General features: G+C 39.0%; 2 protein-coding genes across 10 annotated transcripts in view; both read right to left on the reverse strand.

The window, feature by feature from the left end:
- Nucleotides 1-8733, reverse strand: part of CEP112 (centrosomal protein 112) — a 163326-nt gene extending 154593 nt beyond the window's left edge. For 2 of the 9 annotated variants that reach the window (XM_080560591.1, XM_080560594.1), the window contains exons 1-4: nt 8001-8727; nt 7039-7159; nt 5826-6016; nt 4887-5053 (exon numbers count right to left, since the gene is read on the reverse strand). In XM_080560591.1, the coding sequence (XP_080416717.1) occupies nt 4887-5053; nt 5826-6016; nt 7039-7138 (458 nt within the window). In that variant the 5' untranslated portion in view covers nt 7139-7159; nt 8001-8727. Of the gene's footprint in view, nt 1-4886; nt 5054-5825; nt 6017-7038; nt 7160-7815; nt 7964-8000 lie in introns of those variants that run through there. The other 7 variants (XR_013940635.1, XM_080560593.1, XM_080560596.1 and 4 more) reach the window with 7 other exon arrangements.
- Nucleotides 8734-12614: 3881 nt separating this feature from the next.
- On the reverse strand, nt 12615-19555 carry APOH (apolipoprotein H). Its single transcript, XM_080560613.1, has 9 exons — nt 19410-19555; nt 18959-19074; nt 18179-18355; nt 17298-17394; nt 15833-15909; nt 15068-15256; nt 14570-14749; nt 13850-14047; nt 12615-13020 (listed from the first exon to the last, which is right to left on the reverse strand). Exons 1-9 carry the CDS (start codon nt 19427-19429, stop codon nt 12950-12952), a joined length of 1125 nt encoding a protein of 374 aa, XP_080416739.1. The 5' UTR covers nt 19430-19555; the 3' UTR covers nt 12615-12949.
- Between the last annotated feature and the right edge of the window lie 3929 nt (nt 19556-23484).

The raw sequence follows: 23484 nt of genomic DNA on the forward strand, positions 1-23484 counted from the left end.
TGTGAAATACAACAACTGGAAGCATATCTTCCCATCTAGCACCAGTAAACATGAGCAACATACATGGATGCAAAGTAACTATTACTAGCAGTAAATTAGATAAGTTTAGTTAGAAAAGACTTAGAGATAAAAAAAAAAAGCTGAAAAGAAACATAGTAATACAATGACTTTCTCTAGCATTCTAAATCATACATATCTTAACCAAAATTTCATTTTACACAAAATCATCTTACTAGAAGGCAAAGATTTGTTGTCTTTCACTGAAAGTCTGCACTTTTATCAATGGACTTTTCCAAACAACATTCAGGTTACCTAGCAATTAAAGTTTCATTCATTTAAAACAAGAAAGAAAAGAATTCATGCTCCTATCATCGAGAGATTAAGGACTATAGATAAATATCCAAACCAGCCAACAGGCTACCTGTAGTATTTTTAAATTGGAAAAAGGAATGAAGAAAATTAGATATAGTCTTAGTTCTGCACTTGCTATTTTGAAAGGGAACTCAAAAGGAAGTCACTTTTTCTCTATAAACAGGCTCTGCAAAGACCACTAAGGATGGACTGCAACTCCACTCTTTCCAAATGTATACCACCCATTCACTCCCTTTAGCTTTCTGCTACTGAGTCAGGCTCCAGAAAGCATAAGATGTTATGTAAGATTATTTATTTTTCCTTCCACAGCAGGTGAGTGAAGAATGGTCAGGCCTGACGCTAGCTCTCTGACCTGCCTCAGCAAAAACTGAACTAGCATGGGAGAAGGAAGCAATTTGCTGCTAATAAAAGAGATTAGTAAATAATTTCCTACTAGGAACAAAGTAAGGGAAACTCACTGGTTCCTCCCGGTATAGCACAGCCACACACTGACGTTTAACAATGTTTTTGAGGCATAACCTGTAATGCTACAAAAATACAGTAGAATTTTCCTACAGTCAGAAGGGTCAGATTTTTGTCCAAACCTAACCACATATTACTAAAACCTGTTCTCTCAAGTTTCATATTAAAGATGCAGCTTTCTAGCATCTGCTTGCTTGGTCTTAGACAAATCTTACTTGGAAGGAGAGCAAACATACTTTTTATTTAGCCAGATAAGCAGCTTCTTATGTAAAAAGGCAAGATCTTCACACATAGCATGTATATTGTAAGATAAAAATAATTGAACAAAGCTTCTGCATTTGTCTGCTTCTTTTAGAGGAGAGAATCTCGAATAAACAAACATGAAGAAGTTACTCATAAGCATGTCTCACTGGCATATCTGTTTCGCCTTGAGAAAATGTTTTAGCCCATCTGTAAGAATTAAGTCATGGTTGGAACATAAAATTTCCATCAAACTAAATATATCACACGCCTATGGACACAGCTTTCCTAATACACATTCTGAAGTAGAGAGACAAGTAAAACGTAACAAGATCCCCATCTGCTGGCTCTTTACAAACTGCAGATTCCAGAAGATTTTTATACTTAATCTCTTTACTTGCACTGACGGCACGTTCAAAACTACAAATTCAAAGAAAAACACAATCTTAATATAGACACTTGTAAATAAGTATTAAAGAAACTGTCCCCATGAAACATAATATCTGAAACATTCACCTTTGGTATTTCTTCCCACATAACTCACGCATTTAACATAGTTTCTCACTGCCTTAAAGATTAATTCTTGTTAATCTACAGGGATATCAAAATTTGCAAGTGCCAACACAAATTCAGGTTTCCTTATACACAGTTCCATTCTCAGCTTGAGTACACATCAGCAAAACCATGCCTATAGTGCTAGGTTTCACTTCCAGAACTCATTAAACCAATTACTTGCTTCTCCTGGCATGGTATAGTGGGCAACATGGGTCTCCTGAAAACTTACCAGAGCCTTGGAAACCAGCTGTTGATCACCACTGTAGATATTGCTAAAGCCCACGGTACCAAATAAAAAAAAAAAAAAAAAAAGTGAAATAAAGCTTCACTATCCTGCCCACATCTCAGGGAACTTTGAGAGACCTAGCTAAATATTGGGTTCAGATATGGAAGGGGAAAAGGGGTCAGGCTTCCAATATCCTACTATAATCCAGGTAGAGAAAAGGAAAAAAAAATAGTAAAGAACACAAGGGAGGGAGTAGGCAGGCTTGTGCCTCAGCCTTCCTCAAAAGTGGACAAGCACAAGCTGGATACAGAGGGAGGAGTATGCTGCCTCACATCCTATTCAAATAACACCCCAGCTGACACTACAAGTAAGGAACTCAGAGCAATTAGATGCTTTTTTTTTTTTTTTTTTTTTTAAATGCTGCAAACATGGCATGGTACAGGTATCAATGCCAGATTAGGTATTAGAAGTAATTTACCTCTATCAGCACAACTCCACATTATTAGGCCTGAATGATATTTCGGCATGGTCATATCAGGGTATAAGCAAACAGAAGACCCCTTAGTATTAATGTTGTAGGACTTGGAAATAGGACTGCTGCTCTTTAAATGACTGTTACAATTGCATAATTAATGGATACATAAGAGGAAAAGTTTCAAAATACTGAATATTAACATGACATAACTTGCAAGAGTGCCTGTCACCTGTAAAAATGACAGCTGAACAACTTGAAACTGCAAGACTGAGCACAGTGATAGAAGGAATGTGAAATGTACACTATAAACATAATTGTCCGTAAAACATAGCTAATTATAACACTTATGAAAAATATAACTGAACACATCAAAAAGCTTTAGTCTTCTGAAACAAAACCTATGAGCATATTCATAATGCAGTGAAACCAAACCAGAAGTTTCATAGAGAATGAGAGCAAACACTTCCTCTTGTACAGAGCTTACTTAGGGTGTGAATATAATTCAGAGCTACCTGTAACAGTGCTTTTTTTCTGCAAGGATTTGAGAGTTTAAACATTAACTAAAACGTCAAAATAAGCAAACAAAAGGCAAATCCATTCATGACTGAAATGCAGCTATGTAAAAATGAACATAGAACTTGATCATTAGTACAAAGTAGCACTATATAAGAAAAACTGAAGGAAAGGAAATATTTAAGAATAGAATGTAGATTAAATTTACCTAAGATTCCCACCAAAATAGGACAGAAAAAAAAAGCCTATGTAAACAGTGTTCATTGACCAGCTTGGTACATTTTTGATACTGCAGAGACATTTTTCTAAGCCATAAGGAAATCAAGACTTAATAACCTGATGCATTTCACCCCTTTACCTTCTTGCTTTGTAAGCTGGATAGAAAACAAAGAGCTCTATACCCAGTTGACTGGAAATACAGACGTTGCTTAAGCTTGCTGGCACCTGCAAACTTACAAAGAGGCTGTCCCAATGGATTGCAAGAACAAGATACAGATACAAATACTCAGGATTCTGGTGTACAGCTGCAGACGAACAATACTTAAAATTTTGTGTTGTCCTAATGGCAAACATGCAAGATACAGGCAAAGAGAGTCCTAGTCGTTAACACTGCATGATGTAAATCAAAATATATTAAATCAAACTCAATGAGAGATTGTACAGACAAGGACAAACTTATTGCAAACAAACCCACAGACAGCAGTTCTGAGATTTTATCCTCAAGTTTTGAAAAGTACAGCTTCTGACCTGTAATCCAAGATTCAAAAGACTAATGAGAAAAAGAAATTCTGCTATTTCCTAAAGAAGCCATCATGAAACACAGGACAAATAGGCCAAGAAGTTTTTATTAGAAGAACTATCACGCTTGCAAGAAGATGCATCAAATCCATAACCTTTCTTTCTTTGTCACAGGACAACAAAACTTGCTGATCTTCAGAGATACACTACTCAATTTCCTCCAACTTCTGACCATGAACAACAGAACGTTCTTTAAATTTACCACCCGTATGCTTGTTCCTGTTTTTATTCTCTCTAGAGAAAAACCACTAAAAACTATTTTACGTGAAGTTCCTTTCAGCATTATCATCTGAGAACATATTTTAAAAAATATTATACATTTACTCTCCCCAAGTTTTTTGTCATTTGCTTATTGTATGTTCCATTTATTTTAACTGCATAGAAACAGTGAGGATTAATCTACCTCAGCTTCATTAATTAATACCACTCTTGTATGCTGATGTACAGAAACTGGAAAGAGAAGACTGCACAGGAACTCCAGGGGGATAGTAACTGTTCTGATCTACTTCAAGAAAAATGTGGCCTGAGAGTCTTCAACTACATCGTCTTTTACCACATCACTTCTTCCTTCCTGCCTGTGCATTTGTCTGTGCTTCCCTCTCCCAATTAAGTATTTTTGTATGAATTCTGTCTCTTGCCTTGCGACCACTGTGCTTTGCCACCATAATATCTGAAGTCTGAAAAACATAATCAGAGTATCAGCTTATTTGATAGATGTTTAGAATGTCAGAACAATAGTTATTATCTACTTTCGAAGTCTACAGAGGATATACTATTACCATAAAGTGAGATAAGAACGTAGCAAAAATATGGACAGAGATCATTTAGGAAACGGGCTCTTTGGGCCATCTTTGAGTACCCATGGTAATCATCAGACCAAATCACTATAAAGCCTTCTTTTCAGTCACTGCTATATTTGCCAAACTGTTTGCCCTATTGATTTTCCATATTGTCTGTAACTGAAAGGAAAATAACAGGAAGGGGAGAAGATAGAACCATGAGATTTGGAAGATGACTTACAGGAAGTAAACATAACAGAGGAGCGAAACAACAGAAAAAGTAGAACAGTGATCATTAAGATATAAGCTATTAATGAAATTTCTGTATATAAAGTACAAATACTGTATTCAACACGAGCCCATGAGAAAGTGTAATGAATTCAAATTCAAACAAGCAGAGCTTATCAAGCCAAGTATATGTTAAATATGAAACAAATACTGAATAAAGCAAATGAAGAAATCTTACCCATATGTAAGTGATGTCGCTAAAGATGATTCTTCTTTAGAAGATATTTTCGACAATTCCTCATGTTTGGATTCACTGTTTCCTAGTTCTCCCATTACCCAGTCAGGTAAGCACTCTGGGCTACTACTCCGAACTCTTGGTGAATTTGGTTCATCAAAATAAATTGACTGTAGTTAAAAAATACATACAAAATCAGTATTATATTTACACAAATACATTCTTTACACTACTAATGTAATTTCTTGCAGGAATATCTACACTATATGAATTATTTTCTGCGTAAAGTCAAGGAGGTATGCAAATATAACCCTTCCTACACATGGGGATTAGTACAACAAGCAATGGTGTGTTTTCCTGTACTTTACTTCTTTCAGTACGGGTAACTTTAGTATGAGTTAGGACAGGTCCTGCACTTTCTCGGTAAAGTTGATACTTGCCACACTATATTCAGGTCTTCAGAAAACTACACGCTTTACAATGCCTATGAGAAATACCGTCACCTTTTCTTTCATAAAGTTTTAATGGCTGGAGTTCACAGCAAAAGGCAGAATGGAAGACTGCTTAAGTCACACCAGTCACACTTCCACACTCACAAGGATATCTGCTGTTTAAGACAAAATACAGCCTAAAGAGTTTAGGTTTTTTTATTACATCCTTTGAAAAAATTAGACAGAAATCATCTTCCTGTTCCTTCAGGACACCTATTTTTATAAGCCCCCTTAGAAGCTGAATTTTGAAGAAGAAACAGGTCTCTCATAAAAGGTTTTTGCGTATAAAGATATTTCTAACACTAGTTACAAGACGTACAACATAAATGTATCCAACACACAAATCCACTCGATTCATTCAAGTTTTTTCACATTTATGCCAAATCAAAGACTTTAAAGTATTTTCAGAATACTTTTAAGCAAGTTTAACTGATAAAAAAGTTACACTCACCATGTACGAAGGTAAAGTTTTCAGTATTCCTGGTTCTGGTTTGTGTGTAAAAGGACCTTCTAACAAACCCCGTTTTAGCATGTGGAGCAGAAGTCTTGCATACAGGTTCCGATTCTTCCTTCCCGCTACTCCTGTACCTGCTCCTGAGGGTTCGCATAGTTTTTTAATCCACAGTGCACATCTTTGTCGTTCTAAAATAAATTTTAAAAAATATTATATGCATATATATATATAATATTACTATAAATCAGAGAAAATTGAACACACAGAAATAACAAAAGCCATTACTGGTCACCCTGTTTTGGTAGATGTTTACCTTCTACACAAATGTTTAAAGCAAAGTCAACAAAAAACCCGAATGACTGAACCAAAGTACCTAGATTTAAAATGTCTTTAACAATAGCTCAGATTTCTGCCATTCAGAAATTATTTTCTATAGATTCACATTTACTAGAAGCTTACATGACTTCTAAAAGCAGCATGTTCAGATTAAATCTCTAATGATTACAGAGCCCACAAATGACAAAGATTTCTGAACTCCTTCAAATCATCAGGAACTGAGGGCTGTTACTCACTGCAAGGTGATGTATTTAACTAAAACATACAGCTTGTATGAGAAATAATATTTTATGAACACATTGAGTCTTCATTCATTCTAAAATTCTCTACACAAGCATTGTTGCCAGATAATGAAACTACTTATATGATTAAATATTCACAAATCAAGGCCTCAATTTGTAGATTGCATGTATTTAATAATAATAAATCTGTTCCTAATCACTAGCTTCATAAAACGTTATTTATGAATTGACACTTATATCATTACAAGTTCCTAACCCAAATTAAAAAAAAACAAACTTCTAAAAAATATTTGCAATTTGGTAAATGCAATCTCAGAATTAATGCCTTTTAAAAGCTTTTAGTTTCTACTCAATTTTAAAAACACAGAAACTAATATATTTACGCAAAATCACATTTGCAGTCAACAATATAATACAGGTAAGTTCAAAACAATAATAGCAACAGCAACCTAAACTTTTTTTTTTCCGGGGGGGGAAGGGGGGGGGGGGGGGGTATATATTACAATACCATGTAACTTCAGGCATTAAGCGTCAATTTAATCATTAAAGTGAAACAAGTACACATAATAATTACCAGTAACCTAGAGTTTTGTTATTAGTGTTTCTCTACATACACGTTTTACGACATTTACCTGACCTATGCTGTAGCTTTAGAACATGAGGCTTCATATCCACAACGCAGTGATCAAATTCTGCATCTAGTTTTTCCCACGTTTCTTCTTCGCCATTCATTTTGAAAGAGCGCAAAGTAACCTGCAAAATTATTCATATTGAAGTAGATGAGATTGCATACCGCTCTATGATGATCTCTATTCATCTTGGGCCATGCCAAGACATCCTTTGAAACTATATAGAAAAGGAAACTTTTTCATTAAATTCACACAAAAAGAACCGTAGTTTGCATTACAAATGATGTTCAATTAAACCTTCTACAAGAACACGCTTGTCTAGTTTTGAAAATAGCCAGCCACACAAAAAGGTATTCAGTCGGCACAATTTGTAAGAAACGGCACCTACGTTAATTTATGTAACAGCTACGTTCATACTAGTTTATCTTCCTTGTAATTAGCAAACTTGTAAACTTTTTTATTAAGAAGAAAAAAGCAACTGGAGGAAAAACACCAAGCAGACTTGGAAGTGGCACAACTAGCATGTATTGGCAGAATATTAAACATCCTGTTAAAACAAAAAGACAGCCAAAAAGGAGCTTTTTGTCCAAGCTCTCTGGCCACAGAGTTCCCAGGGGAGCAGGCAGGGTTTGCTGCGTGTTTCGGCTCCTGAGCAGCACTGGGATTTGGGAGAGCCGGGCCCAGCCCAGCCCACCCTGCAGCCGGCCCGGGACTCCAGCACCGTCCCCGCAGGGTGAGAGCCGCTATTTCCTTATTTCTCCTCCTCCTCCGGGTGGTTACCTGCGGTTTCACCGCGCGGCGCTGCCGCCTGCGGGGCTTTCCTGAGGGGATTTGCAGCGGCTGCCACCCTCAGCGACACCTCCCGCGGTGACAAGCTCGGAGGGACAGCCAGGCTGATGCTTCCCCCTGGCCACTGTCACCCCACCGACCCCAACCGCTACCCCGGTCCCCATCGCCCGCGTTACCTCGCTCTTTTACCCCGCAGCGCCCGGGCCCTGCCCTGGGGGGCAGCAGGCGCCCGGGGTGACACCGCACGGGAAGGGCCGGGCCGGGCCGGGCCGGGCCGGCGGCTCCCGGTCCCCCGGTGCGGGGACAGGCCGGCGGCCAACGGTTCAAACCGACCCCACCCCCGCTCCCGGCGGCCTCCGCTGACAGCCGGCCCCGGCCTGGCCCCTTCCGTTTCCGCGCTGTGCCGCGGGGGTGGCCCAGAGACGCGATCGGCTCCGGCCCGGGCCCTGTGGAGGCCCCGGGGCCGGCGGCGCCCTGAGGGGGGCGAGGGGCGGGAGCGGCGCTGCGGGCACGGCTGTGGAGGCCGCTAGGCCCCGGGGTGGGGGCGCTGCTTCTGAGGGGAGCTCTGAGAGGATTTTTGGGTTGCGGGTGGGTTTGGGAGCGCACAGAAGGAGCTGTGGCCAGTTCTGCTTGTATTGCACGAAAAGGAAACACACAAATAAAGATTCGGGGAGGTAAAGATGTGTGTTGAAGGCGGTTGTGCTGTGTTAAGAAATGCAGTTAGTGCCCGCGTACGCTGTGGTGTCTGGGGTGATGGATGTCACCTTGTCACCCCTTTCAGCCACCGTCCTGGAGGCTGCTGCTGGCCTGAGCCAGCACTCAAAGTCACCACACCATCACCTTGTGGATTTCCATGAGTGAATAAGCACTTGTGGAAGTTGGTGTGTCTCTAAAACTAAATTGCAGTCATCACTGTGCCCAACACTCTTCCCCCAATGTACACACGCATGCATAAATACTGATACCTGTTTGTGCACGCACTAGAAACCCCAAAAGGGTCCAGCAGATGCTGAGAGAGCACAAAGGGAGATGCAGGAGATGCCAGAAATTCTGTGAGGTTCACTAAGAACCTCATTAATAGGAGATGTGCCAGGTGCTTCAGCACTGTGGTGGAACCTGTGCTACAAAAACAAAGGTGTAAAAGGCGTGGGAGGCAACTCCGGGTTGGTTTGGCTGTGTTCCTTTGCTTATTTGTTTTAATTGTTGCTAGTTGGATATCAGCTGAAACTTTTTAGCTGTTGTTTGGTCCACGTCTTTGTTACGATCAAAATCAGTAATCAAAAATGCTTCCACTCAAAGCTTGGTGAAAAATGTTTGGCACTCTGAAATGGAAGGTCAGCAAATCAGAGGTAGCTTTTGAGTCCTGTGCAAAGTTTTTGTGGCTTCGTAGTGGGTACCACTGAGCAGATAAAATGACACTGAAATGGCAGGTGCAGGCCGAATAATTTCAGAGCCGATTTTAACTACATTTTTCCAATATTTCTAAGTAAATTTTGTTCAAGTATATCCTCGTAGATAATAGATCAATTTTGGCTTCATCTTAAACCACTTAATATGCTTAATATTGCTTATCTGTCTTATGAAGCTATCCTAAGAGCAGAAAAAAGGAGAGTGTTGTGGAAAAAAACAAAACAAAACAAAACAAAAAACAAAAAACACCACTTGAGAAGTCCATGCCCGACCTTTCTAAAATAAGTCAGAGGTTATGCTTTTCATTTTGTAGCCACATCAAAAAGTCATTAATTAGTCCAAAAGAATTAGAGAAACCTCCCAGTCCTTTTAGCTCTTCAGCCGCACAGCTCTTTGGCATGCATGTATGATTCTAAATAAAACTTCTGACCTCTTTGATTGATTTAAGTATTTCTCTTTCCCCAAAATCTGTCATTAGCCTACTGTGTATAAAGCATCTAAAGTGCTTTCATCTAGAACATGTAAACTTTTCAACTCTTCTAAGCTTGATTCACATGCACATATAAATTAAACAAGAACTTCTTAAATGTATGGTAGAAAATTGGCTGTATTATTTCTCAGCTAATCTCCAGCAGAAATGATTCTGTATCAGTGCTCATTTGGTGATGGCTATGACAGCTATACTGATTGCCTGCATAGATTTCATGTAACTCCTTCAATCAACATTTGCATAGTAGCAGTGCAAAAAATAACTGATGGAGTGGATTACAAAGATTATTATCTTTAAATTCTAAATTTAAAATAATTGTCATTCAATATATTTTTGAAGATATGACTACTTTCAATGTTTTAAAATACTGTGGATTTTTGCAACACAGACTCGCAGGAAACAGACTTGCTCAAACAGCTGAACTTGCATACATTTTCACTTCTGAACTACCACTTTGGATACCCAGATTGGGAATTTTGTAATCATTAGGAAATCGATCTGTTCAAGTTAGTCCAAATCACAGGAGACAGACAAGTGTTTTGTTACTGACTAGGCCGTGGGAGGCCCTATGGATGTACACATTTCTTTCCAGGTAGGCTTTTCAAGTTTTTTTTTCAAAAGGTTAGAATTTCTAAACCAAGGTTTTTGTATGTTGATGATTATTGATACATGTCTGTGGATTGCTTTCAGAGTTGAATATACCTCTCTGTCATCGTCATCACAAAACACTATAGTCTGAAAAAACGTATTTGCTGGTGAAAAAGAACATGAGGCAGGGCAGAAAACATTACCAATAGCAGCCAGAGAGGTTGAAGACTACCTGCACTGATTTGACAATTGCATAACTTCTGTCCAAACAGAAGGAAAACCAAAAGATTCAAGCAATGACTGCGGTCTTGTCTTTGGCCAAAGCTGCAGTCTGGACATTGTGAGTACTGATGTGCACTGACACTCCAAAGGAAAGCACTCCAGATACACAGTTGTAGAACACACCAGAAACAGAACAAATTCCCAATTTGAATTGCAAAAATATGTTCATTTAAGTAAAACACGTGGTACTTTTTTTCCCTCAAAACTCATTTCACAATGTTCTCTTATCTCTGAAACTGTCTCAGCAGGTTGCCACAAGTAACATGAGCACAGCTTACGGCATTCTTTAAAACATCTAAAAAAAAAAAGGCAGGTTTCATTCACTCACACCAGCCTTTGGAACACCTCTAGTTGCAATACATTAGTTTTCAGACCTTCTAAGCAAACCTTTCATGTCTGAAAAGTTGCAATTCAAAAACACTTCTCTACTTCAAAGACTTATCAGGTCACACACTCGCAGTGCCCTCCTCCCCTTCTTGCTTCAGGAGACTAGACAATAAATTCAGCGTACGAACATTGACTCCTAAGGGTGATTCTTTCAAGTAGTCAAATACTGCACATTCAGCTAGGAAGCAGGGCCAGCTGTCGTCATCAGTTGTCATCCTGCTGTAACTGGGATAACTTGTTAACATAGCTTAGAAAAATCTGAATGTTCCTGGGGCAACTGTTTTTGTGCAAAATACAAATCATTTCAGGGAAAAGTAGCATTTGCGTGGCAGCAAATGCTAGCTTTACTTATCCCAACTTCACAGTGTTTAGCTATGAAAGACAAGTTAATATTAAACTGTTTGGTGTCTCAGCTACCTTCCTGAACATCCTGATCCCAATGTTTTATCCACAAAACGTTGAGAGGAGATTTCCAAACAGATAGGTTCCTGCCAGATGATTTATGTGTTTATTAAAGGTGGCTATGAATATTTTGGCTTCTCAGATGTTGTTCAAAGATCCCTTTTAAACATGTTTAGGAAGCAAAACAGTGCACATTGTACCCACAAAATAGAGAAATTTACTCAGGTAACTGAAGAGGCTCTCTCTACATTAGAGAATTGAACTCCTCATAAGTGCAAGTATTAAACACTTAATAACACCTGCCTCAATCTCTTCTTGAAAATACAAAGTATAAGAACAAATGATTTGAAGAATACTGTTAAAATATTCATGTGCAGCCTTAAAAGAAGAAAAGCTAATAAGAGTACATTCAAAGGTTTTTTTAATGGTGGCTTTAGCATCTTACAGTTCTAGTTTGATCTTGGTGTTAATGTTAAATGGATCTTTTTAAAAGTTCTAAAGTAGCCTGATTACTGTGTGGCTTACTTCTGCTTCAAATCACAGAGGAGGATTTTATACTTCAGAGGGAAGCACCTGTGACTCGCTGTAATCTATTGCAGAGGAATATCTGTTGTACACTTATCACTTTCTAGTAGGTTGAAATTATATTTTTTTTTTCTGGATGGAAATACGGACATAAGCACAAAAATTGCCAGAGTGGATCATGTGATCTACCTGTATCATAAATCAAATGAAAAGTATAGTTTACTTCAGAGCTACTTACTGACCAGAAATCATTATTATTGCTCAATGGTGCATAGTTCTCTTTCTTTAAAAAGGAATCAGCTACGTTGCATAATATTTAAACAGTGGTAATAATTAACTGATGTTTAAAACAATCATTTCAGGTGAAGTTCAAGTCACGAAAACATAAATAGTTTTATTAATTTTAGCAAGTTTTTTTTTTTTTAAGAGTAAAAGAATTCTTTATCTGATGCTATCGATATTTAAATGATGATCGGACAGCTTCTAAACGCATTTGGAAAACTCAGTCTTTCTACTTACATAAATTCTGGAAAATCCTATGATGACCCTCTGTCTCTCTATAATTGAAGGTTCACTCCCTATCACAGGGGAAAGGAAATGGAATCAGAACCCAGCTAATTACTAATGATGAAGGCCTTCTCTATAAAACAGTTAAGAGCTGAAGGATTTGATTGAGGATTAGGTAATATTAAATAAGAACACACTATTGGCGGAAAATTACTTTATTCTAAAGGGGTTGCTATTGAGAAAATGCTTTACAATTACATAAACATTGGCAATATGGAAAGAGAAGTAGTGTTGTGGGGATGTTGAATAAGGCAGAAAAAAGAAGATGGAAGTTAATGGAAAAAGGCTGAAATAATGTGTCATAGCTTGTGAAAGAGGCTGCTAATAGCAGCAGTAGGGAAAACAGCTGAAACCGCGTTCTCAGAGAGTCCCAAGTTCACCTGGAATTTACCCTCACAGGACTTAGGTTGTCCTTTCTTACATCTCATGTTTTGCCTCAGTAAGGCATTTAGCGCTGTATTTCTTTTTTTTAACTCATTCGTGATCTTCACATGGTTTCATGTCTGATGGGTCCTTCTTCACAAGAGTTGAAAAGAAGCCACGTTCTGTTGAAAGCAAGAGGTTGAGAACTCAGGTTAAAATAATAAAACGTGCAATAGCTGAAAACAATACATCTTGCGGACACAGCTGGGTAAGCAGTGATTTTCTGCATCGTTGCAAAACCGCTGGAAGAAATACGCTATTTTAATTTCTATTTTAATAAAAGTTAGGCTACATCTATCTGAAGCTAAGCCAAACGTAAGGGAGGATGTTTTCACCATGGATTAGGCTGTGTTTTTTCCTTTGCTTACAAAACGAAAATAAGACTTGCAAGGAATATTGATAAAAACACGTGCAAAACATTTTGTCTTGCTGACAAACTTCTGTACTTAGTCTGTTTATTTATTCTAAACACCTGTGTGCCTGCAAGCCAGTTTCTCCAGCCTCAGTTCCTCACAATGGCTGTCAGCTGCTTCTTAATGCTTGACCCGATGTCAGAACCAGTCAGCGTAAAGTGGCAATACTTCAGCAGAAAATATATATATATAAGAGGGGAAGCGAATGCGCTCGATTTTCAAGGCTGAAGCCATATTTAGGCTCTAGAAGTTGATGTGAGGATTCGTGAAATCCCAGAACACGTTACCCATGGCCTGTTGTCTGGGCTAGGCCTCTGCATAATGCCTTCTCAGAAAAGAAGAGGGATTAAAGCAGGGCCCCGGTGTATCACAGAAAAACACCGCTGTGCGTTCTCCCCTTAGCTTAGGTCTTCCTAAATGCCCAGTAACTTTAGTACAAGACAGACAAACTAGCTGGTCAAATAGGGCTTGAAGACGAATTGTGACGTTGCCCCCCGACACGCACAGGCCGCTGTTTTGAAATTAGCCTGGCTCATACCTTTGAAACAGGCAGGGAGAGTAAGATTGCCATCCACGCACTGAACGGGCACAGTATAGGCACAGGACTTCTCTTTATTCTTGCAGAAGAAGGATACGGTTTCGCCATGCAGAATGCCTTCCTTAAGGTCACTCTGAACTCTTTTCTTCTCTCCCTCGTATAACACTACAGCTTTCTTAACTGGCATTTTACATGGCTCTGTAAAAGAGTACAGTTAAAAGCAATACATAAGGATAACTAGAGTGCCATTTTGAGAAATAGGTAGATTAGATTAGAAATAGGTAGATTAGATCCCATGATAAATTTGCACAAGTGACATTTGAGAATGAAAAATACCGTGGCCCACACATATATAGTACTTCTGCTGGTATTATGATGTTGAAGAACTTTTCACCCCTATGTGTAGGGACAGAAGTTTCTGGTGAATATCCAGCCCCAGTAAAATTTCTAATTATATCAAATAGGAAGAGGAGAGGAAATATTCAGACATCATAAATTTTTGTAGCTGATTATTGCAGTCAGTTCAGATACATCACGGTATGCCATGTTGAATGCAGGGAGCCATCGTAGGTTATCGAGGCCTTGAATTTACAGCTTCAGTTTACTTGCGAGAAGGCAGCTCTTCCACAAAGGTGCCATCGCTCATTAACAATCAGAGCAGTGCTCTTTCAGGAATATTAAATTTGATTAATTTGTTTCTAACAGCTGGAATATATATACCTTTACAGGTTGGCTTTGTGGACCAGTTTCCTGTCTTTTCACATCGGGAATGCTTAGGTCCTTCTAGCACGTATCTGGATTGGCAGCTGAAGCTGACGGTTTCGTTGTAGTGGTATGTTCTACGAACAGCAAAATTTAAGAATCCATTTTCTATTCCTGATGGAGCGGGACATGTGACAGCTGTGGTACAAAAACAAACAAGCAAAAAACGTTATCAATGCTGCAGTTCTAGAAGATGCAGTATTGATTTGGAAGTATACTTAAAACTTTCATGGCGATTCATTTCAGTCTCTTTCACAGGCAAACATAGAGGAAAATATTTTAAAAAACAATAAATAAACAATTGCATTCACAATTCAGACTTTCAGAATAACTGCAGTGTATGTTTTTAATAGCATTATGATATTTTTCTGTAAAAAAATTATGCATATAATTTGATATATACAGTTCTAGGATTCCTATTATATTTTTTAATGCTGCTAAAAGGAAGTTACTTACCCCTGCACTCCGGAATGCTGCTCCAGGTCCCGTTGGCCTGGCAGGTAGCTGTCTCATTTCCAATAAGTGCAAGGGGTGGTACACATTCAAAAATAATCGTGTCCATGTAGTAAGAAATATTTCCAGGTTTTACGTGACGGTAAGAAAGGACTCCAAATTCAGAAAGTGGTGGAGGTGGACAAGTCACGGCTAGAAAAATACTATATTCTTAGAATTAAATCTTAAAAATCGAATTGTTAATAGTATCACAGGAACAACACGCTTATGGCCAAATAAGCCCACAAAATACCTTATGGAAGTGTAGCTACCAAAACAAAAAGATCAGATTTAAAGTCTCAGAAGCCTTAGAGTACGTAATTCATGATTTTTTCTGTATTTTTCACACAATGTTATGCAATATATAGCTTTTTCAGTAGAGTGTTTATGCAGGAAAAGTTATAGCAAAAATATGCATAACAGTTGTAAAGCATGACAATGCCCTCTTTTTATATACCTGGAAAATGAATTTGAGTGGATAAGCATCTTACCTTCAGCTGTAAATAGCATCCCTGATCCTAGCCTTTCACACAGACCTATAAACTGTATTTCTCTGTAACCAAAATCCACACATATAAAACCAAACATATAAGCTGCTTCTTGATTTTTCCTAATCTCTTTTTGCACAGCACAGTAGGAGGCCTCTGAACAAGAGTATATGTAATTCTGAGCAGTGTAAAGCAGCCGTCCTGTAAGGATAGAATAGTTTTTTGGTATTTAAACACGTACGTTGACACTGTGGGACAGTTCCACTCCACTTGCCATCTGCCATGCATTGGCTTGTTCTTGTCCCAATGAGGTTGTAGCTGAAAACCAAAAGTCCTGGTTATCAGAAAGCTTAATGAACCTTTATATGAAGAAAAATAAACTCGTTCTTTGCAAAAAAAAGGTTTCCATTTCTCACAAACAGACTTAAAGAGTCCAGTTCTGAAATCCTTCTCTGATTCAAGCACTTATTAACCTCAAAGGAAGTTTAGATTCAAATATGAAAAATTGTTACTATTCAGGTATTAAAATTTTCTAGAAAGAATACTTGATGAAAAAAGATGTTTTGTACTTTCAACTCAATATTCTATTTTGATGTTACAATAATTTATATCGCTGGTTAATATTGTGGATATACGTAAATAGCGAGCATTGATCTTTGATCAATGATGTTAATGTTATAGGTTCTCAGGAGAAATTCCAGTTGTTTAGGGCAATTAGGATCAGTCTATTTGTAACAACCTCAGCACTCAATACCTAAAGGTACTGAAGAGCTTTATTTTACTATAATAGCAGAAAGCCCAGTTTAATTTACATATGCACTCCCTTTAAGTGCTTCTCTAGTTCTCTGTACGCATGTTACTACTAACTTACTTACACTGAGTTTTAAAGAAATGCTCCCTCTATATTTATCATTTCAATATCACACAGCTGAAGCCTAGTAAAATATCATTAACAAAATTAAATCAATTCAGGTCCCTTAGCTACACTTGATGTCAGAGCTGAATTTATTTATTCCTTCTGTTGCTCCTGCAGAGGAAGGAGTAACTGAGGCTACTGATGTTCTTCAGTGAACTCCAGACTGTGGCTCACTTAGGCTCTTTCTAGGTATGCACTATTTATTAATTGCTCAGCAAGTAGAATGATTGTATGCTGTTATCAACTATATCCCTGCATTTATCATAACTCTATTTCTTTAAATGCATCCTTGTTTCTGGAATCAGTAAGCAGTCTTCAGTAAAAGTGCATTTGGTCTAGGGACTAAGTGAGGATTAATCTCATGTTTTCATTTACTGAGCTTGGAAGGACGCAGAAACAAAATTTTCAGTCTGCAGAGCCTGACAGCATAACAACTTAGACAGTGATTATCCTTTCTCTGCTGTAGGATTTCATCTTGTGATGTAATAAGAGGATTTAAAAAGCAGGGGAAAGAGGTCTGGAATAAGTCTTTGTATAAAATCTCTGCTATTTTGATGGTTTTCCTGTCCGTAAGATGTTGCTTTGGAGTAACAAAGCCCTGGGATGTAATAATAGAGTTTGAACAGTAAAGGATCGCTAAATAGGGCATTTTTAAGTGTCTGAAGTTCAGGTGGGTTTTAAGGTGGTATTTTCTAAGTTCCCTGGCTAGTAATGCTCCCACAGGTGATAGTAGAGTGTAATGCTGTGATTTAGATTACTTATTTAGCAGCCTAAGAAAGGGAGTGCTTACCCTGGTTCACACGAAAAACTTAAAGAACTCTGGTAATGAGAGTCTATAAAATCAATTTTTCCATGCTGCAGCTGTCCAGGAGTGGGACATCTCTTTGCTGTTAATTAAAGATAAAAAGGATACTATTATTTCACAAGGCAGGAAGCTAGGATAGTGGAAACAGGTTGGTGATAAAGGGGTCTGGGTGCCTTTCAGTTTTTTCCACTTTTGTATGCTACGTTTCCTAAGTGTAAATACTATATATCTCTATTAAAGCATAGTAAAGGTAGCTTCAAAAATTTCGTGATTAAATCACTTCTAATGATTGTCTGCAATTAAATGATAAAAATGAGTGGTAATGGATACAATAAAGGCAGATGATGTTACCAACCAATGTGCATCACTTAAAGTACAAGCACTGCTGGGCTGAGCCAGATTAAGGTTTGCTTTGTCCGGATCCAGTCCCTATCACTCTCTGGCTGCAGAGGCATAAGGGAAAGTGTATGGAAAGCTCCTTCTCCTGTTGCCTTCACCTCTTTCCCTCCACACCCAGATTGTCTTCTGATGACTATTTATTTTTCAGGAGAAAGCTTAGAGCAATCTAAGTTTTTTACCTATTTTGACTCAGGAAAGTAATAACAAAAAAGCACCCAAAATACAGCAAAGCACACAACTCCTTGGCAGGAGGCAGCGGCTTTGCAGGGAGCAAGATGGCTTCTGCGTTTGTTTTTATATAGAAAGCTTAGAAATGCAAGGAAAGAACAACCAGAGAACGAAAACATATCGGTTTTAACATATCAGATCCATCACATGGACTATAAAATATCCTTTTCAGCTCAGCACACGGTATGTCAACGAGGTGGTGCAAAATTTGGGGGTAAGTTCTACTTTGTTTTACTTACGCAGGCACAGGAGCGTGTTGAGAGGCCACTTGCCGGTGGGCTGGCAGGTGTATTTCCTCTGGCCATTGTTGGGGACAAACCCCGGCCTGCAGGTGTACTCGATTTCCTCACCCACGTCGTACACGGTTTTGACCACATTGATTGTGGCGAAGAGCACTTCTGGTGGCTTGGAACAGACTGGAAGAGAGGAGACACTTCATAAAAAAAAATGAAAAATAAGTGGGCAGGAAGTTTGAGATATTCTTACCTCTAAACTGGAAGCACAAGTTCCTGTATTATAGCCAGCTGTTGGATGTCCCTATGCTGAGCTAAGTGTTCTTCTGGCGTCTACAGGTACCTGACTTACTGAGGCAAGGGAGGGCTGCAGTAAGCATCGGCAAGGAAAAAATGTATTCTTTCCCTTCTCTCTGGCAGCTCTATCGTGGCTCCAGTTAGACTTAAGAGGAAAAAAAGTGCTTTTCCTTGGATTTATGAGGTGTTCTTCAAAGTGAGGCAATTATGGTAAATGATATAGGGGAAAAAATGGGGCGAGGGGGACTAAGAAACAAACTAAAGCATTTCATTTTTAATCCAAGTTGGTTTGGTGGGGTCAGAAATTCCCCTCGCTGTAGAGATGAAGGAAAGGAAGTGAAAAAAGACAAGAAACAGCTTTCAGAGAACTCCCATTCAAAAACACTTGACCAGAACTATCCAAAGGCTTTACAGTTCCGTCGCTTTCTCCAGATTCCCTCCTTCACGCCCCATGGTAGCGGTGGCTATTGGAAAGTGGAAGACGCTTACCTCTTGCTGCAAGAGCAGAGTGGGTCAGAGCAGCCGCACACACGACCAGCACCAGGGAGTACATTGCTGCTGGTCCACCAGTTTCCCGAATGACCCTCAATCCAGCGTTTCTTTCCCTAAAAATAAAGGCAGCCACAAAAGGGTGGTTACATATTAACTCTTTGTATTTATTCCCACCCTGGTAAACAGAAGATAAAAGGGTCCTTGTGTAGCTGGAATAAAGGATGAAATAACCGTCACATGTTGCGCTGGTACATAATGCAGGAATTCAAACAGCAGTCTTGGCTGCAAACATCTCCGCTCCGGTTGTTTCTGCAAAGCATCTCCTGTTGGGACTGATGGCTTTGAGAAAACAACATTATTTTCTCAGCATCTCTAAAGGATGAGGATGCTTGGAATTCAATATTGGATCAAATAATAGAACTGTCACTGAGAAGCTTTTGTTTCTCACTTGAGCTTGTATGTTTTCATGTACCAAAGAGTGCTGAGAGTTATAAAGATCTTTTTAAGGCAAAACGGTTAGCATTGCAGTGACGTTGGCGGTGTTATATGCCTCCAGTGATAACACCGGCTTAATAATGATTTAGATGATGATGTGGCCTGAAACTTCAGGCTTCGTGGGCCTGTTTTATCTGATTCACATTGTCAGTTGTCATCTTTCAATTAATGGATAACCAGTTAACTACTGGACAAGTAGTATAGAGAAGGGTCACCATGCCAATGCTGCCAAAAAAAAGTGAAATAATTGTTCTAGATTGTGCTTATTTGCGATAAGGGCTCATATTTGAGTCATGGTTTTGGGTGGTATAAAAACTTGTTTTGATTCCCCCATTTGGGGTCATCAAGTCAAAACTTCACAGCTATCAGCTGATGTTCTGATCACTGCAATCCTCCTAATTTAGCAGATTTTTAACTGCAGGAACATCTCAAGTGCAACCAAAATAACATTTGTGTAATCATTGTTCCACAGTTTGGTGTTTCTAATCTAAGTATCCTCCTTCCCCGCTGACTCACAGCCTGCGAGGGGGAGTGAGGGACATTTGAAGCTCAAACGAGAAGCTAGGTTATGTCAAACCCTTATTGCTGAGATCTTAAATAGTTTGTTTATTTTTGCTTCATGAAGTTTCCCTGTTTGCATGTAAAACACAAACTTTAGCCACAACATTAAATGATTAGGATCATGCTAGTCTTCTCAGAAAGAAAGTGATATGAATGTCTTGCTCAAAATATTTACCAAACGCACAGTGCCAAAGGGCAAAGTACAACTGCTAAATCAACCAAGAAATATAGACTTTATTTTCTGTATTTACATCTGATTATTTTTCCATTTGTCACAGCCTAATTCTTCCTCTACAAAATTTCACAAGTATTTCAGTTTTCCCTTCCCACCACACTGCAATGCTGTAGTGAACTTTCTTGCCTTTGGTTTAAATCCTTCCTTAGATCCGCCTGCTATTCTGACTGCATTCTTTTCTGTGTTTAAAATAGCCCAGGAATAGATGGGCACAATTTTATCCGTTTACATGCTGACCATGTGAGCACTTCTCACTGTGCTCACCAGATGGCAGAATGTACTCTGCCATCTACCTTACAGCCATAAACTTGAGCTGAAAAGTTTTTCTTATGCTACTTTAAGAGACAGGGAGACATAATAGAAAAAGTGGGTTGAATGAAGGGCATGACGATCTTTGCATGCAGTTTGAATATCGGTTGTGTGTGATAACTTTTGCTACTTCTAAAATTGGAAGTAAAACTTTGAATAACTGCATATGAAATTGAAAGAGAAATACTTAAGTATGCATTTCACACAACAGGGTAATAACTGCCAGTATTGTGACTCTTTTTAAAAACGTTTTTCTGCAATAAGAAGCATCAGGATGTATGTTGCCAATAACTGAACCTTCTTCCGTACCTGGAGAAGAGTTGTTCAACTTGGCAGAGTATCAGCAACCAATCTATTTCTTTCTGTGCTTGATGATAATATGCAATTATTTATGTCATCTGGTTTTCCATCAAACCCAGCCCACTCCTTACCATGTATGCTATTTATTGCTAGTGCTTTCATAAACCCAATCATGAAATGGAACTTTGCTTTTATTTGGTCACTGACAAAACAGAGGGGACTGCTGTTCTCTGCCACAAATGGCCTTATACTCTCAGGGAAGAAACGCTAGCTGCGAGCAGAGGCAGGAGTGCAAGGACACACTGAGATGATATTGGCTAGCGTGATGTGCAGAGTATCAGTATCACAGGAGTCTGTTACCCAATTTTGTGCTAGCACAACCTAAAAGGAGAATATGTAGGAGGGATGCGAATGAACTTTGCAGAAGTTGTGTTGCCAAGACAAAAATATGAAGGGCAGCATAGCAGAGATCAAGAGCACATTTTTGAAAAAGATAGCAATTTAATGATGGAGACCGACATCGCTGACTGATCGGAGTAGTTTCAGTAACAAATAAGAGATGGGGAGAGGATGTGCCAGCAAAGCCTTACAAGTGAAGGTAAAAATGTGTCATGTTGAAGAGTTTAAAAACAAAAAATAGAGGGTTGCAAAAGAAAAATGATGACGAAAAGCACTCTATGCAGCAGCATTCTTCATTGATACCAGGGGTCAACTGGAGCTGTCAAGATGAGGAAAATACCTTGTGGTAATTGGGACGCTAGCTAATAAGGAGCCAGACAAAGACTTCCAGGCAGGAAACAGTCTCTCTGAGAGATATTATGCAGAAAGTTTGCAAGAACTAGCCAGACTCCAGGTCAGGTCACTGCGGAGTAACAGCTCCCCCAGCTAATGAGCCAGACCTTCCTTTAATCTGTCTGCCTGCTTCTCTAGCTGATGCTGTAATTTTCATGATATTGTAGGATATGTCACACCTCTGATCCTGCCACAGACTTTCTGTCTGTCCTTCTGGGTGATGAGTGTTGGGTCTGCATTATCCGCTGCTCTCAAGTTTTTATGAGTGTTCTTCAACCAGAAAATGCATGGCACAGCTTAGTCAGTTCAAAATGCAGGTGTTTCTCACATCACCAAGAATATATTGGTTAGGGATACTGAGATAAAATATTAAAGAGATTCGAATGCGTTCCTTCCTTATGTGCCAGCATCCACTTGCTGAGGCACTCTCCCTGGCATGAAAGCTGGGCTTGGGACTTGGTTGGACCAACAGCTGCATCCTTTTCCTACAAGGCTGAGATGTTCAGATTCCAGCGTCTTTCACTCTGATCCTCTTGCTTCACATGCCAGTCGCTGGGTGTTCCTGTGTACACCCACCCCTCCCTGGAGCACGAGGAGATGATGGTCGGGTGGCTAGCGGCTGGATCCCTGCTCCTCTGTGGGAGCAGGTGTTAAGTTACGGGTCCAATCATTGCCCTTCGTGTTGCCAAGATAGTTCTATTAATATTTGTTCAAAGTTCATTTATGTCCTGCACAAACATTTTTATCGCCTCCACTCAATACATCCGATATTGAAGTGAGTGCTCCACTGCACTGAAGAGATAACAAATAAAAAGTAAGAAGGTGAACTGCATCATTTTTAGTCTTAAAGAAAATTAATTGCATGTAGTTCTGGCCAACTGAGGCTGTTTCTGCTTCCTAAATACCAGTTCCATTTAATATAGAGCAGTATCGATAATTTAGATTTATGTATTCATTACGAGCAAAATATTCAGCCAGCCAGAAGCCAAGATCCATCTGCACTGAATCATTTTTCCAGTCAATGTTTATATTTCCTGCCTTTAGAGATGCTGAAAGTAAACACTTGGTAACTGATATTGACCTGGAAGAATGTCTTGGTGACTTCAAAAGTAAGCAGTGTCTGAATAACTCTTAAAAACATTGTTTTCACTTAGTAGCATATACATTGTTTTCACTTAGTAGCATATACATTGTTTTCACTTAGTAGCATATACATTGTTTTCACTTAGTAGCATATACATTGTTTTCACTTAGTAGCATATTTTGGGGTTAGATGGCACTTGGGTTTACCACTGATGTTCTGGGATGTTTTTTTCTGAAGTTAGTGAAATAATTATCATTTTAGTCCCAGACATTAAATCACTTCAAGCACCCACTGATTTACTGAACATCCAGCATTAGAATACCCAGTACTGCATTAATACCCAGTCCTTGATCTTTAAGGTCCCTTCCAACCCAAGCCATCCAGAGGTCTGGCAACAAGGATTTCTTCTGGGTTTTAGCAGGCCTATGCTCCCTCGCAGAGGCGTGAAGGTGTTCCAGTTTTCACATACATTAAACTCGCGGTGTACAAAACCAGAGAGCATTTTAAAGCCACTTCCTCCTCTCCGCCTTCTCATTTCCTGCACAGAAAATCCAGAGAATCTCTCTCACAGTTGTACTGTGACCCAAATATTGTAAAACAGTCTGTTCCTCTGATAAAACTTATTTTAAAATCTGTCTAAAAAAAAATCCTGCATTATATTTCTTCATCAGGAATGCTGAATTACGTAGACTTCAGGGCAAATTATCCTCTATGTGAGTCTGAGTCTGCAGTGAACAACTCTGCAAG

This window comes from Anser brachyrhynchus (genome assembly GCF_964034855.1).
Source record: "Anser brachyrhynchus genome assembly, chromosome: 18".
NCBI lineage: Eukaryota > Metazoa > Chordata > Aves > Anseriformes > Anatidae > Anser > Anser brachyrhynchus.

What these genes read in the sequence shown, in the direction of transcription:
- APOH (XM_080560613.1), bottom strand. Translation starts at nt 19,429, where the DNA reads ATGAAAACATACAAGCTCAA. An exon ending in ATGAAAACATACAAGCTCAA is followed by an intron (nt 19,075 to 19,409) that starts GTGAGAAACAAA and finishes CTTTATTTTTAG; the next exon opens with GGAAAGAAACGCTGGATTGA. An exon ending in AACTGTCCCACAGTGTCAAC is followed by an intron (nt 15,257 to 15,832) that starts GTACGTGTTTAA and finishes GTATTTTTCTAG; the next exon opens with CCGTGACTTGTCCACCTCCA.